General features: G+C 35.8%; 2 protein-coding genes across 5 annotated transcripts; one reads left to right on the top strand and one right to left on the bottom strand.

Moving 5' to 3' along the window:
• Positions 1–318: 318 nt before the first annotated feature.
• Positions 319–10924, bottom strand: LOC106173884 (GDP-L-fucose synthase). Of its 3 annotated transcripts, none has more exons than XM_087000710.1 (10): positions 10754–10924; positions 5768–5928; positions 5264–5378; positions 4579–4707; positions 3332–3405; positions 2930–3063; positions 2484–2615; positions 2167–2246; positions 1642–1741; positions 319–1382 (listed from the first exon to the last, which is right to left on the bottom strand). In XM_087000710.1, the coding sequence occupies exons 2-10, from the start codon at positions 5905–5907 to the stop codon at positions 1327–1329; spliced, it is 960 nt and encodes a 319-aa protein (XP_086856836.1). In that variant the 5' UTR covers positions 5908–5928; positions 10754–10924; the 3' UTR covers positions 319–1326. The 3 variants fall into 3 exon arrangements, with proteins under 3 accessions (XP_086856836.1, XP_086856837.1, XP_086856834.1); XM_087000711.1 differs by having other exon boundaries at positions 10766–10784; XM_087000708.1 differs by lacking the exon at positions 10754–10924 and adding an exon at positions 6757–6858.
• Positions 6712–14630, top strand: LOC106173886 (sorting nexin-12). Of its 2 annotated transcripts, none has more exons than XM_013555209.3 (5): positions 6712–6878; positions 11009–11214; positions 11910–12005; positions 13129–13253; positions 13620–14630. In XM_013555209.3, exons 1-5 carry the CDS (start codon positions 6782–6784, stop codon positions 13723–13725), a joined length of 630 nt encoding a protein of 209 aa, XP_013410663.2. In that variant the 5' UTR covers positions 6712–6781; the 3' UTR covers positions 13726–14630. The 2 variants fall into 2 exon arrangements, with proteins under 2 accessions (XP_013410663.2, XP_013410664.1); XM_013555210.2 differs by lacking the exon at positions 6712–6878 and adding an exon at positions 10782–10893.
• Positions 14631–14658: the final 28 nt, after the last annotated feature.

The raw sequence follows: 14658 nt of genomic DNA, 5'->3' as shown, positions 1-14658 counted from the left end.
TGATCATAAAGGACCAAACCAGGAAGTGACCAGACCAGGAAGAGGGCTTCTTGGATGTTGAATAATATGGACAAATGGCAGTACATGTTTCTAATTTTTATATACAGACCTTATAACATTTTTGCCTGTTAAACATTTGGTACATAGAAAATGTAAAGGATTGATTGCCACAAAGATAATTGTAATATGTGCACACTACTTATTTCACCATTTGTTTTAATGACCAGTTTTGACAAGCACTAGGGCACAGGAAGAAAAACATTTTTTATTTGGTTGTTTTTATACTTTCTTATTGCATATAATAAAACACAAATACAATTATTACCCAAATATAACTTTATTTCATCTATTCCAAAAATAACAACCATGTATATGAAAAACCTCACAAATACTGTCCATTGATCTGAAATTAATGTCTTCCCAAGTAATATTGGGACGAGAGCTCTTTTGCCTCTTGAATAAGTTTTGTTGTATTTGCTATACAAGTTGCTTAAATTGCTCTTCGTTTTGATAACATTTCCTCTTTTATTGAATTTACTTAAAAGAATCATTCTTCATCAAATTGTGTTAAACAAAATGTTTTAATCGTAACATAATGCAAAATATCCCTTTCCTCTGCATTTAGTAAACATGTACATATAGTTAACAAGCAGTTAAAGAAACAAACTACAAAGTACTTGAAAGTTATCTTGCAGAAAGGCTATCAGAATACTGAGATAGAACAAACTTAACAAATAAAATTTAACATATATTGTCACAATGTAAATTAAAAAAAAATAATAATAATAAAGCTGTACCATAAGGTCTTGGAAAATAAAAAAAAATGGATAAAAGCCATCACAAGCAGAGAGAGACCAGAAATAAGAAACTGGTACTAAGCATAGCAACCTGGACAGTTGGAACAATGATCTTCAAGGCTTCATTGCCAGTTTAAGTCTTTGGAGACGTGAACCGATCCAGTGCATATTTCAAAAGAAAACTATTACTGCTGCTAAAACATTAGAAATTCCATAAATATCCAGGGATGATGTGCCTGATGTAGAGTGGATTTCAGTATAAAGAAAACTTGTTTCACTTATTTCAGTCACATTATTTCAGAGAATAAAATCACATGATCAATAAAACATCCATCACACATCTTCACTAGTCCAACAGTTTTGTTACATAATTAACCCTCTAAACTACCTCCAAAAACAGATTAGCATAAGGATCCTACAGATAATGAATATAAGAATAGTTCTCAGTCTACTATATACCACAGTCAAAGTGAGACAACCCTGATAAGAGATTCAATGGTCGCAGTTCCCCTACTTCCCCAGCTGTTTTTTACTTCCTCGCAGTTTCATAATTCTCGTTGAACCACCTGCAAGTTTCCTCAATTGCTGAAATAAATAATAAAACTTTTAACTCCTTCATGTGAAGGATATTTTTAAAATACAACTGTCAATAAAAAGATATACAAGGAATAGATCATGAATTTGGAAAATATTTTCTCTTCTTCATTTCTTTATCTGTCTTTATTTCCCCCTTTCCAAAACTTTTCCCTCTCTTTATATCCAAAAAACAACTGATAAGACTCGGCAAAAATGTTGGGGGAGGAGGAAAGATTCCCTGTTAAATAGCTGTGAAAAGCCCACTCACCTTGTTCTATAGGTGTGAACTTGAAGTCCTTGCGGTATCTCATCAGCTTTGCATTGCTGGCTGTCTTCTTGAACTGGCCATCTGACTTACTGGTATCATACTATAAAGTAGATGTAGATATACCTTAGAGATCTAACTGTTGCTATTATTATGTACCAATAGAGTCACAGGAAACATTTATCATACATCAAATCAAACCTGAACTATTATCAGTGTACTTTTTCTGTAAAAGTTATGTCAGAAGTTAAAAATCTAGATGGGTTAAAAGTCTATGTGCAAAAACTTTGAAACTTTTTGAGATACCGCGTAAAAGTATATGAGAAAACTGCATAAGTGGCCATGCAAAACGCAAAGCTTGAAAAGGCAGATTTTAGCGGTGCACAGGGAAGTAGCAAATGTAGTGTGCAAAATGAAGGAAAATGTAAGAAAGTCAAAAATAACTTATGGATCTATGAACAAATAAATGTGGAAGAACTGAACACAGCATCAACTCTCAGCTACTGATCACTTCAGGAATCCCAGTACCTTCACTTCTCCTTTGAAGCCCATGCCTTTAATGACCAGCTCAGCTGCTTCTTTGATGGAGATCTCATCCTCTTCTCCCACTGCAAGTGAATGAATATCAACTGTTAGATCACTGTGAGGATAGATAGAGGAACAGGTTATGAACAATCTCCTTAGTTTTATCAATTAACAGCATGTGCTGACATCAATGACAGGTCTACACTTCAACAGCTCTAAAGACAACTTCACTTTTGCCAGCATCTTCACTCTTTTCATTTTCTTTCTGTTAAATATAAGAATGGATACTGAATAGCTCCCTGAGCCTTCAGAATATTTACCTGAGAGAATAATGGGGTCAATTTCAGGATACTCTCTTAATACCCAGATCATGAGACGGGCCAGATCCCGGGAGTAGATGAACTGCCGTCTGGGCTTGCCTGTACCCCAAATAGTAAATGGGGTATTGTCTCCTACAAACAATTCCAGATGAGATCAACATTTCATTATAATCAAAGATTTACACTTCAAGGCCTCAAGAAAACTTCTGTTCAGTCCTTTAAAAGGATATTTTTTCATACCACAAATTCATTTACAAATTCTGAAATATTTTGAGTATTACAAACTTCCGTCCTTGATGATTCTACCGTGACAAAATATCAGTGTTATATGCACAGGAGAAAGGCTTATGTTTACTTCTTTAATTTCAATGTAAAAAAGCAGAGAGAGGAAACAAGATATATATCCAGGAAAGAAAAGTCTTCCAAGACAGTTCCAGTTAACTTACGCTTAGCCATGTAGACTTTGTTGATCAGGCCAGGCAGTACATGGCCGTCCTCTAAGTTAAAGTTGTCATGTGGCCCAAACACATTGGTTGGGACGACAGAGGTGAACTGGCATTTGTGCTGTACATTGTATCCCCTGAAAAAAGATAAACATTTTTTTTAATCTGAAATCTTAGGATTGATAAGAAAAATTATGTATATTTTTGCTTTCAAACTTGTGACTGAACTTCATTCTTACATTCAGGTTTATAAACTGTTTACAACTAGAAGACAGTCTACTCATTATGTCAGTGACAAAATAGATTTCCAAAAAATAATCCATGGTCAGATGTAGATAGCTCTTCATAGTAAACTTGAATAAGAATAAACTGCCAGTATTTCATTTCACTGTGTCTGTTACTCACTTGTTCAGCACATCTATCATTCTCTTGGAATAGGAATACCCGAAGTTGGAATCATGCGGGGGACCATTGTGGACCTGCAAAAGTGACACAGGTTAGTGTAGCTGTAGTTACTATATAGGAATAACCAATTGTCTAGGAGTACATGTTTGGGGAAAACTGGTACTATATTGGGGGGCGGGGGGGGGGGGGGGGGAGGGGTGCAGTTGAGGGGGTGGGAGCAGGCTGGGATAAACATCCTCAAAACATGGTCTTAAAATTTTAGCCCTCAGCCTATTTTCAAATTCAGATTTTGATATCATTTGGTGTTAACACCAAATAATTTTCACCCTTAAAATGAGTTAGATTTCAAGCACCCCCTACATTTCTGTTAGCAGGAAATACTCCTAAAATTAATTTATCTCTACAACCTCTCTTTTTTCAAAATGAAAACACTGATACATGACAGCTAAATAAGATGACTACTTTTACTGAATTATTTGTCTCAAAGATGTCACATTGTTAACAATACAAGTTTTTGAGGGAATTTATTTGACACTTTCATATTTTACTAAAAGCATTTTCATAGACCTTCCATCCCTTAAAAATTGTAATTTAGAGATGACATTTTAATTGTCAACAACAACAGCAGGTTAAGCATGTAAAACTTGCTTGGTGAATTCAAAGTGTGATATTAATAATAGATGCACACCCACAACATCAACATGTGTCATTTAAATAAGGTTAATAAGGTTTGCAAATTAATTCACCATTATTTCTCCAAGGCATACTTATCACAATTTAAGGCTGAGAGAGAAACAATTTGATTGGTAGAAGTTTGAACATGCCATGCACAAACATGGTTGTAAATAATTAAAGCAGCAATGTGACAGATGCAATTGCTGCCATTTGATGATCACTTTTAATGTTCAGCAAGTCAATGCAGATACATATTGGTATCAAGATCAAGTTTGTCATTCTAATGTCTTTATTGCTGGACGGGAAAAGATGCACAAAACTAGAAATTTGGCATAATTGCAATATTTGAAGTGCAAACTTACCATTTGTGCCTAACATATACAAATGCCAGAACATGTGGGGTGCCTTACCATTTTCATCTATAGGATATGTAGTTTTGTCTGCCTTACCATAGTTTCATCTATAGGATATGTAGTTTTGTCTGCCTTACCATAGTTTCATCTATAGGATATGTAGTTTTGTCTGCCTTACCATAGTTTCATCTATAGGATATGTAGTTTTGTCTGCCTTACCATAGTTTCATCTATAGGATATGTAGTTTTGTCAGGGAAGATACAGGTAGACAGGCAGGACACAACCTTCACCACTTTCCTCTCAAAACTGGTTTGAAGAATGTTGTCATTGATCTTGCTGTTTTTCCTCTGAAATACAGTAGAAAAAATAGACAAATTGCTTAGTTAATATGAAGTATCTTTAGATTCTACACTTTAAAGGTGTATTTTAGGCTGGAAAATGATGAAAATTAACCATATACACATTAGACAGATCACTTGTTGTAATTCTTAGCATGATCAGAATAACTGGACACCATAGTCATAAGACTCATTCCCAATGAAATTATTGTTCTTTGTAGGGACTCTCGCTGAATGCAATCATATGCCTCTTCTTGTTTCCGACATACTTTTCTGTTTGCTACTCAGCACCAGGGGGAGGGTGTCAGTCTGCTTATCAGATTGCATTCTGATCAACAGTAAGATAGTTACATTGGGAATGAGCTCATAGCCTGCAGTCACTGCTACAGGATATGCCTTCCATTAGTGTCCAAGTCTCTGTGTTCTTACCTAATCACACTAATATTACACAGGCAGCCTGCCACTTTTATAACATTAATATATTCCCCTTAGTACATTGATGTCTTGCTTGACTAATCTTAAGTCCTGATTTCTATTCAGTGCAGAATTAAAATCTTCAACTCACAAAGAAGTCCAGGTTATATCTAAGGTTACGAAACAGTCCTCCAACCATGGCGGCCAGGTGAATCACATGGGTAGGTTTCACACGATCAAACAGGGCCTCAGTGGAGGCCTTATCTCTGTAATAAACAGCAGACAGAGTATACCGTAAGACAGCTTCCATATTTCTTTAAGTGGGGGAATACCTTCATTGCTTTTACCAAAAATTGAGATTTTTAAAAACTTATCTGTTGATTTCACAAAATTATCTTACATCGATATAAAAAAAAAAACATTGTCATTATGTTTAAAAAGACATTTTGATCATCATATTTTAGTAAATACCCATCACAGTTAAAGTTTGTCAGTCAAATTCAAATCATTTGGACCCATTCTTTAATCTTGCACAGAAAAATCAATAAAATTTATATCAGTGGACTCCTTTAATTTTATGTTGCTCCCATCAAATCCAATGAAAAAAGAAGAAGCCAGAAGAAACACACATCAGATAAATAACAATTATAATTACAATAAGTCAGCATCTTTGGAACTAGCAAAGAACCACTCTTCATCTGGCCTTCCTTCACCGTTCTGGACGGCCCACTCAACGGCTTTCCCCACGAGTCCTGTGCCGCCAGTGACCAGGATGACCTTCTTTTTCTCAGACATTGGCACAGATTACAGCAGATCCTGGAAGTAGAGCACCTGCTATGTTACCAACTATTGGCACATTCAGGACAGCAGACTAACTTGTCCCGGGATCAAATATGGCGACACAGTAAAAAGCTTGTTGTTTTATCCCCTAACAGACAATGAATACATTATCCGCGGGGATTACGCAACAAGCATTCAATTGGGTCAGCCACATTTGATCTGCGTATTAGTTAGTCTGCTGCTGTGGATGTTGCCAATGTGTGCAATGTAAGAAAACTAATATGTGGTTCTTCTTTCATGCAAGAGATTGTGTTAAATGTGCCAGTCTTAATTCTCTTAATGTTATCACACGGAATGTTATTGTAAAACAGGCCCTCTCATTAACATAAGACCAACAATCATTTTCTGAAAATATTTAGTTCCAACACTTTTAATAGTAATTTTCAATATTTGTTTCCAGCTTAGTAGCAGAAAAAGTAACACTTAGTGGCTCTTAGATTTTCCTTCTTTTATTAGCTATTAATTTATTTTACTTAGATTTAAAACTAAGCATGCATATATGTATGTGTAAATTCCATGTTTACAGGTAATTTGACATTCAATATTTACATGCTCAAGCAAATGCATGTACTTGTACTTGAATAAATTGAACTTAACTGAAATAATATAACATTTATCTCTGTCACCTACCCAGGGTTTTAGCCCTAAGGCAGGATATAAATTTCTAACTTGTCTAAAATGTCCTCAGATATCATGTTATCAGATATCCTGTCATATGTTTTACACTAGAAGCTGGAGAGGATCAGTTGTCCAGCTGACATCTACTCTACCTGTCCACCAGCTACACTCCCAGGTACAACTTACCAAGCTATGATACAGAGCTGAGACAATGGAGCTTCCGTGGCCACTAATAGAAGACCAAGAGACAGCAAGAAATACCAGCTATAACGTGGCAGTCTCTATCAGCTACAGGAAACAAAGGGAAGGCAAGTTTGAATCACAAATTGAGGGTTTTTGAATTTATCTGTGTTATTATATGTGAATGCGCAGTACAGACTAAGCTAAGCTGTAGACAGCGTATTAGCACTGTGTTATGGATATTGAGCTTAACATGAAATACTTGCACACAAAATTCTCGGACTTGTTTGGAAATATGAAAATTAAAATACATTCAACTATGACAATGAAATCACCCCTTTGAAATAATCGGCAATTCCTTCTACTTTGAAGCCTCCTGCATTGTGACAGCCTGGTATGAATATTTAATCCTTGCAGCAACTGGATGCCAGCATACAGAGCTCTGTAGAAGTTTACAGTTAATGTCTCAGGACCCACTTAGATATATATGTAACATTTAGGAAGATATGTACACGCACCAAGCAATGGTCTCCAGGCGTAATTAACATTTACTCTGATGAAATATTAACATTATGTGCAGAAAGTTACTTTGAGAGTAATACTAAAATACTTGCATGAATTCACATAATATAAACTGCACCATAGACCAGCCACTCAGTGATTAGAAAGTCAGATTTATAACAAGATTTTACCACAATACAGATGCTGCAACTTTGTACATATTAACCAGCAGGTGTGCCGTCTTATAAATAATATATAAATATTATAAAGAGTTGTATTACTGTTAACTAGGCCCTGCATCATATAAGCAGTATGCCTAAGTCAAATTTGAAAAGACTACATGCAACATAACATTATGCATCCTGGGAAGACTTCATAATATCACCTTAATAACATAAGGCCACACTTTTTTAATTTTATGGATGACATCCTGCGCGCGCACCGATTTTCGTCCGTTCTCCAAAAAAAAAAAAAAAAAAAAATCCCCCCCCCCAAACCGCTCCCCCCCCCCCCCCCCCCCCCGAGGAAGTTGGTTGTCGCAAACATCGTTATTGAATTTGCAGGAAAATGCAATCGGCAATTCTCGGCTAATTCCGCAAGCTCTTAAGAGATTTTAACAAAAAACCAAACTTTTTAGAAAAAAAACAGGGACTAACTTTGAATGTAAAAACGGATTCATAACCATTGGTAAGTATGGGAAAATTGTTGTTTACTCCAGGAAAATTCATTTTTTGGCCGAAACGAAGAGTTATTATTGCTTTAATTTCAAAATACACGACAATTAAAATCATAAAGAGAACGGGGGCCGTCTTTTTGGATTGGTTTGCCATTGATATTGGACATGGAGATATCACCCTTTTACAATTATACGAAAGGCTTGCCGCGGCCAGCGATCATCGCCCGGAAAATTTCAGTGACATTCTGTCCAGAGCAGCACATACCAGTTTCTTTTTGGAGCAAAAAAAGGGTCGACAAGAGCGTCGTGGTATTTGGTGGACTGAAGGTCGGACAGGCCACCCGATAGTTGGCTGCTAGCGTTTGAGTCGAAGTAGACAAAATGGCATCGACTGAAATTACCTTAGTAGTAGGAAGCATAGGCCTATCTTTGCTTCATTTTTTAAACAATTCTGTGAAGTGTTTACAATGCTTTAATTTTCTGAGAGTACAAATTAAGACACGCTGTTTATTTGATATTTGTTTTATTGGACGCTATACCAACAGAATGCATGAAATAACCTTAAATAGATTTGGTAATATGCAGCATATATATTCATGACTTTTTACCTTTCTACGAAATAGGCCCTATTCACAAAGCTTTAATATTTTGAGAGCATGGATAAAGACATGTTGTTAGTTTGATACGTGTTTCTGTGGTAAATTAGTGTTTCCAGCTGTGTACTGAAAACATAACTTTTCTTAAGCAGTTTTTTTTTTTTTTGGACTGTTTTTTTTTTTTTTTCGCCCGCTCGCACCGACTTTGGGGTCCCCAGAGGATGTCATCCATAAAAATAAAAAAGTGTGGCCTAATGTGAACATAGTAGATTAACAACTGTAAGTAGAAATAGATGGCTAAAAACTTGACAGACTGAGTAATGCTTTTCCATAAAAATATCCCACTTCAAAAACAGAAACATATGAATGATCCCTCTTTTTTTTCAGTTTGGACCTCAAGTGACCCCTAAAGTTCAAATTTTAATGGATATTGTGTATGTTTGTTGTTATGTATTCTTACCAATTAACCCAAATAACCTCCACTGATAGCACTGTATTATGTATTCAAAATATCTACAGATAGCAATTATCTTTGAAAGAATATACCACAAGTGGTGGTGCATATTAAACTCATGCACAAACATAAATGGCTATGCAATGTTAGATTTTTATGGCTGGACAATTGTCCAGTGCCAGAGCAATCACTGGGACCATGTCCATGATGTTGATAGAATGCTTGCACTGTGTGGCTATAGAACACAGACAACAGGTGGGCGTGGCTCTAGGTGTGGTGTGGGTCAAGAACAAAAGATGCAGGAACGGTGTATCTTGCACAATTATACACAATGCCCTCTCAAACAATGCACACTGCCACACCTACCATTTTTACATTATTTAATTACAATTTAATTTCTGAATTACCAAAGGAATATATAAGGTATTAAGGTATTGTTGTCTTCTAATGCTGTGCACATAAGTTTAACAAGAATATTTGCACAGAAATGTAATTTTCCCACATGCAGCAGGCATTAGGTAGAGAATGAAATCATGTCTATTTATTACTAAGAAGACCTGCTACTGCTACATTACCGGAGAGTTACACTAAGACAACAACAGTGCAGAAATAAAGAATTCATGTAACCTAATTTTGTAGACTAAATGTAGTATTTCAGTACTAAGCCACAGTAAAAGAAAAAAGAGCTCTGAACCATAACATTACACACCCCAGTAACCTTCATACCATTACTGCAGCTGCACCTGGTACTAATTGTAAGGGAAAATAGATGGCTAAAAATTAGGATTGATGCTCTTCTGCACTTCAGTTCTCCCTTAAATGCAATCTAAATAATTCAAATGCTGAATTTTTATAATGCAGGCAGTGCATTTTATGATTTTCTTCAAATGTCAATAGAAATTCAGCTCTTGAAATGGCAACTTTTGAGCATGACCAAACCATTGGGGTTGACCACAAGGATGAGTTTTTATATTTGCAATGCAATTAGAATTTTGGAATGCACCTCCAATATCCAGAAATATACAAAGAATTTTCATTCTGACTGCATCCTTGCTCAAATTGCATCTCATGGGACTTTTTTTTTTAGTGAAAATCATGTTTGTGGTTTAAGTATTTTTATTGTGTTCATCCAAATAAATTTCACAAACAGCTGCCTTCCTTCCTTCCTATGAAATCTTTTTTCAGTGACAATAAGCATGATCTAGAGCATGACAAAGTGCTGTGTGTTGTCTAAGACAGCATTCACATACAGACTAGTACCAGCTAGGGTGATCAAACATAAAACTTTAATGCAACTCTAACTTTCGTGTGCGCTAGGCATAATTTCAGCCCCTTGGCTGGTCGAGGAGGCGTGTCAGACAATTAAGCTGATTACACTGATTGCACTTTTGGTTCGAACATTTGATACAGTGTCTGAATTTGAATGCGCCCTAAAATTAAAAGTTTTAACAACAACTCATGAGTAATGTTTTCTATAATGGAAAGTACGTATTTACTTATAAGCGTCTACCACCAGGTAAGTTTCAATCAAAAGTCTGAAGACACCTAACGAGTCCTGCGTATCTAGTGCTGCATTGCCACAACCATGGCACCAATGGTCGCCAATATAAATATTTACTGAATCTTACCGGCCGGTAAAAGACTGGAAACTGTCCATTAGCGACATTATTACATTAATGGTACGCTCATTTTGTCCGAGAAGACTTTTATGATGTTTATATGCAACCCACCATTTAATCCAACTCTGCAAACTCTATCTAGAAACTCGTGTATTACCTCACTCTTTACCTCTCTTTCTCTCCCTCCTTCTTCAGCTAACAGACAATGATGACGTTGCTACACGTGTGCTCTTTGCACCGATTTGGGTCACATGACGTTCATTGATAGAAAGCACATTCTCTAACATTTTGATACAGGTTATATAAGCATCTAGCAGTTTTATAGGTTGTGAGCTTTAACCTACTCCTGTGCATTATAAGGCGAATATTTGTCATTTACTACGTGTTGGATAATGTTGGTAATTTTTTCCAGAAACTTGTGCTGACTACGTCATCAAAAGTGGTGTAGGAGTTCCGAAGATGGCTGGTGTCGGCGCGACAGCGAGGATTCAATCGAAGAAACAAACGTTAGAAGATGCGTACTCTCCTCCAGCAAACTTTCTTGAAATAGACGTGTTGAATGCAGAGACCCACGGTATCGGGAAAAAGAGGTTTACAGACTATGAAGTTCGCATGAGGGTGAGAATTTATTACAAAGTATCTAGTGATCTTGTTTCCGTCCCCAAGCCCCAAGTCATGTCTATCAACCATACTTCCTCCAAATTTGGGGTAGTTTGGGGACACTGACACATTGTTGGTGGTTAGTATAATAATATGTCAGCTATTGTTATTTACTCACCATGCTGAGTCAGTCCACTACGCACATATTGCACTGATTTTGTTAGCTTGCTTTGAAAGCTCAATAAAGAAATTGTCTACAGTTAATAATTATTTAACAAGTGCTGTCAAACTTTACGCCCACAGATTAATGAAATTCTCTTAACAGCGTGTCGTTAATTTTGTTTCCAAAGTAACCAATTATCCATAAGAATTTGTCCATTACTTAGATCTCCCCAGTACAAATAAGCACCCGACTAAATATATGTCAAACTTATTGACACCCCCCCCCCGCCCTTAAAATTGATGATAAGGACAAATGTACTCCAGTAATTTAGCTACTTTTCCCATTGAATATCAAATGTTTAAAGAACGAAAGCAAAAATAAATTTTGTGTAGTGACATTGTTTACCATGAAGTGCCAGTATGCACACTTCCTTTCTATTTACCAAAATTGCATTTTCATTTTTCATTATTAAACCTGCATTATTGACTTACAAGATTGATATTGTGTTAAACTGATATTGCTGTGCTAATTCACGTCTCATTGGTTTCAGACAAATCTGCCAGTATTCAAGATGAAGGAGTCCAGCACACGGAGAAGATACAGTGATTTTGAATGGTTACGGAATGAGCTGGAGAGAGATAGCAAGGTATCTGGAGAGACTAAGATTTAAAATAAATTGTAGAATATTGTAGAAGTACAGTGACTCGGAATGGTTATGGAATAAGCTAGAGAGAGATGGCAAGGTAGCTATAGAGACTAATATATAGAAAAAATTGTAGAATATTGTAGATACAGAGATTTTGAATTGTTACAGATAGAGCTAGAAAGAGATACCAAGGTAGCTATTGAATTGTAGAATGTAAAAAACAGTTGTTGCACTTAGGCAGACATTTTGTGCCTGTGCTCAATAAGTCTCTGAAATTATCAGTTTGTTCCTACTTAATCTTCGTAGCAAATCATAGGAACAAAATTTAGTAGTGATATCAGGGAAATGAAGTGGATTTGCTGATTGGATAGAATTCAGTAGTTTTGAATGGGCAGTTAGTGTAAGCTGCAAGACACAGATAAGACTGTCATCTAAGCCTGTTATCTTGGGTCATGTTATCCTGGCTGGGGATATGATGGTCAGTTATCTTGTACACCAAGCTACATTGTATCACATGATTCACCATAACTGAACTAGCAGGTGCTTGCTGTACACAGTAGTGTGAAATGTGTGCTTTCTGTTTAATATTCTGTTGGGAATAAATTCCTTCTTCTCTCACCCAAAAATATGTAGACTGCACATTATTGGAAAATTCAATCAGATTTATATGGAAATTCAGTGGCCTGATGCAGTACAACAAATGATAATAACATCATCCCATTTTGGGTGTTAACAGAAGAGGCTTCATTTAGCAGATAATTAAGTGGCTGTGCAGAAATTTAACAGAACTGTATTGGTTTCCTGGATGTTGGATTTATATTCTGGCTGTGAAAGCCTTAGTCATAGACTGTTCAGTCATAATCAGTAATGTCTGATACCTGACATTAAAAAAGAGAGATCAGGTGTACCATAAATGCATACAGAGATACACTAATGTGAGCATATCTATGAATAAAAATACATAGCAAGGCATTTCTTTGAATTTACATATCACCCAGTTTTATTTTTTGTTGCAGACATATGCATTCACTAATAATAAATCTGCAAGTCAATATGAAGCATGTATTTTGTGTCTGTGGTGTAATTATTATTATTATGTGCTGTATATCATTCTTTTCTTCAGATTGTGGTCCCCCCTCTGCCAGGCAAAGCGTTAAAAAGGCAGCTGCCCTTTCGAGGAGACGACGGCATTTTTGAGGATGAATTTATTGAAGAAAGAAGGAAAGGATTAGAGCAATTTGTCAACAAGTAAGTGAAGACGCATTCCTCAAACCACTCATTTGGAAAAACATAGTCTTCTATCTTGATAAATGTTATCAATTTTTCAGTTGATTTCAAGAATTGTGTGACAGACAGTTTGTTAAATACTCCCCTTAAAAAGATTGGGATTGCATTTTGCCATTTTTTCCTTTACAATAAACATTCATCTGTCCTAATTGTTTCATTAAAGATAAGTACATGTTCAAAGTCATTTTTAGGGCCCCATATATATATATTTTAATGTAATATTTATTTATTTATTTATTGCAACTGCTGTAGTTTTAATCCTTTAACATGTGTTAACTGATTTATGACCCGACACAAGATATATCAATTTTCTTTGTTTATTTATAGGGTTGCAGGGCACCCATTGGCACAGAATGAAAGATGCTTACACATGTTTCTACAAGAACCCATGATAGATAAAAACTATGTCCCTGGAAAAGTTCGAACAACGTGAGGGGAAAACAATCAAATTTGATATTGTTAATAATGTAGCAGGCAAACTATTTATGTAGACTTTTATTCATGAAATTTGTTGTCATTCAAGAGGCGCTCTTGAGTTGACATTGTTGCTGACAGTACAGAGGTAAAGAGAGATGGCATGGTTGACCACTGTGGTATTAGATGTCTCTGACACCTAATGTGCTGTCTTCAGGAACAACTAGTGTTATTTCTTGGTTGCAATCATTGAAAACATTGATATTATCTGGACATGTACCAGTAATGAGGTATTGACATCGGTATTGAAACAATTGACTGAAACTGTAGAAAGTCCTGAAAACTTAAGTTGACAGAAGTCGGCACAAAGAAATAAATTAGTTGTGATTTCATTTTAATCAAGACATTTCATAGCATTTTGTAAAATGTTTGCAGTTTGCTCTTAAGAACTTGTCATTCTGGCCTTGTATTTTGAACAATACCAGTATAGTTGTGCAAAAAAAAATGTCACAATAAAATCATTAGGCTTGCACGATTTCCCACTTTTGTACGCGTTTAGATTAGGCTGATGTACAACAGCACAAATATTGTATGAATATCATAGCTTTATATGGACATAATTATGTACATCTTTGTTTAGTTCTAGGATTCAAGATGTGAAATTTCTCAACGTAGTCAACATTGCCTATATTAAACGCGCTATATCACCCATGGAAATACGCCCATTTTACTAGTTCAGCATGTCCATGTTTAAAAAAAGCCACTTGCAAATAGTAGAAAAGTGTCCATTCTTTTTTGCTTCTGGGCGCTATAGTGTAAATGTCAATTTCTTACACTGGTAATGTTAGCTGTGCCAGTTTTTCATTCCTTGCACATGGATTCATGAGAATTATTTTGAATAAAATAACATTATTGGTATTATCATTTTTCTTCTTTTTTATTTTATTTTTTG

Source organism: Lingula anatina, chromosome 1 (assembly GCF_051362555.1).
Source record: "Lingula anatina isolate TDL-2025a chromosome 1, LinAna3.0, whole genome shotgun sequence".
Classification (NCBI taxonomy): Eukaryota; Metazoa; Brachiopoda; class Lingulata; order Lingulida; family Lingulidae; genus Lingula; species Lingula anatina.
Note: the sequence above shows the minus strand (reverse complement) of the source record. Positions and strands in the feature narration are given on the sequence as shown.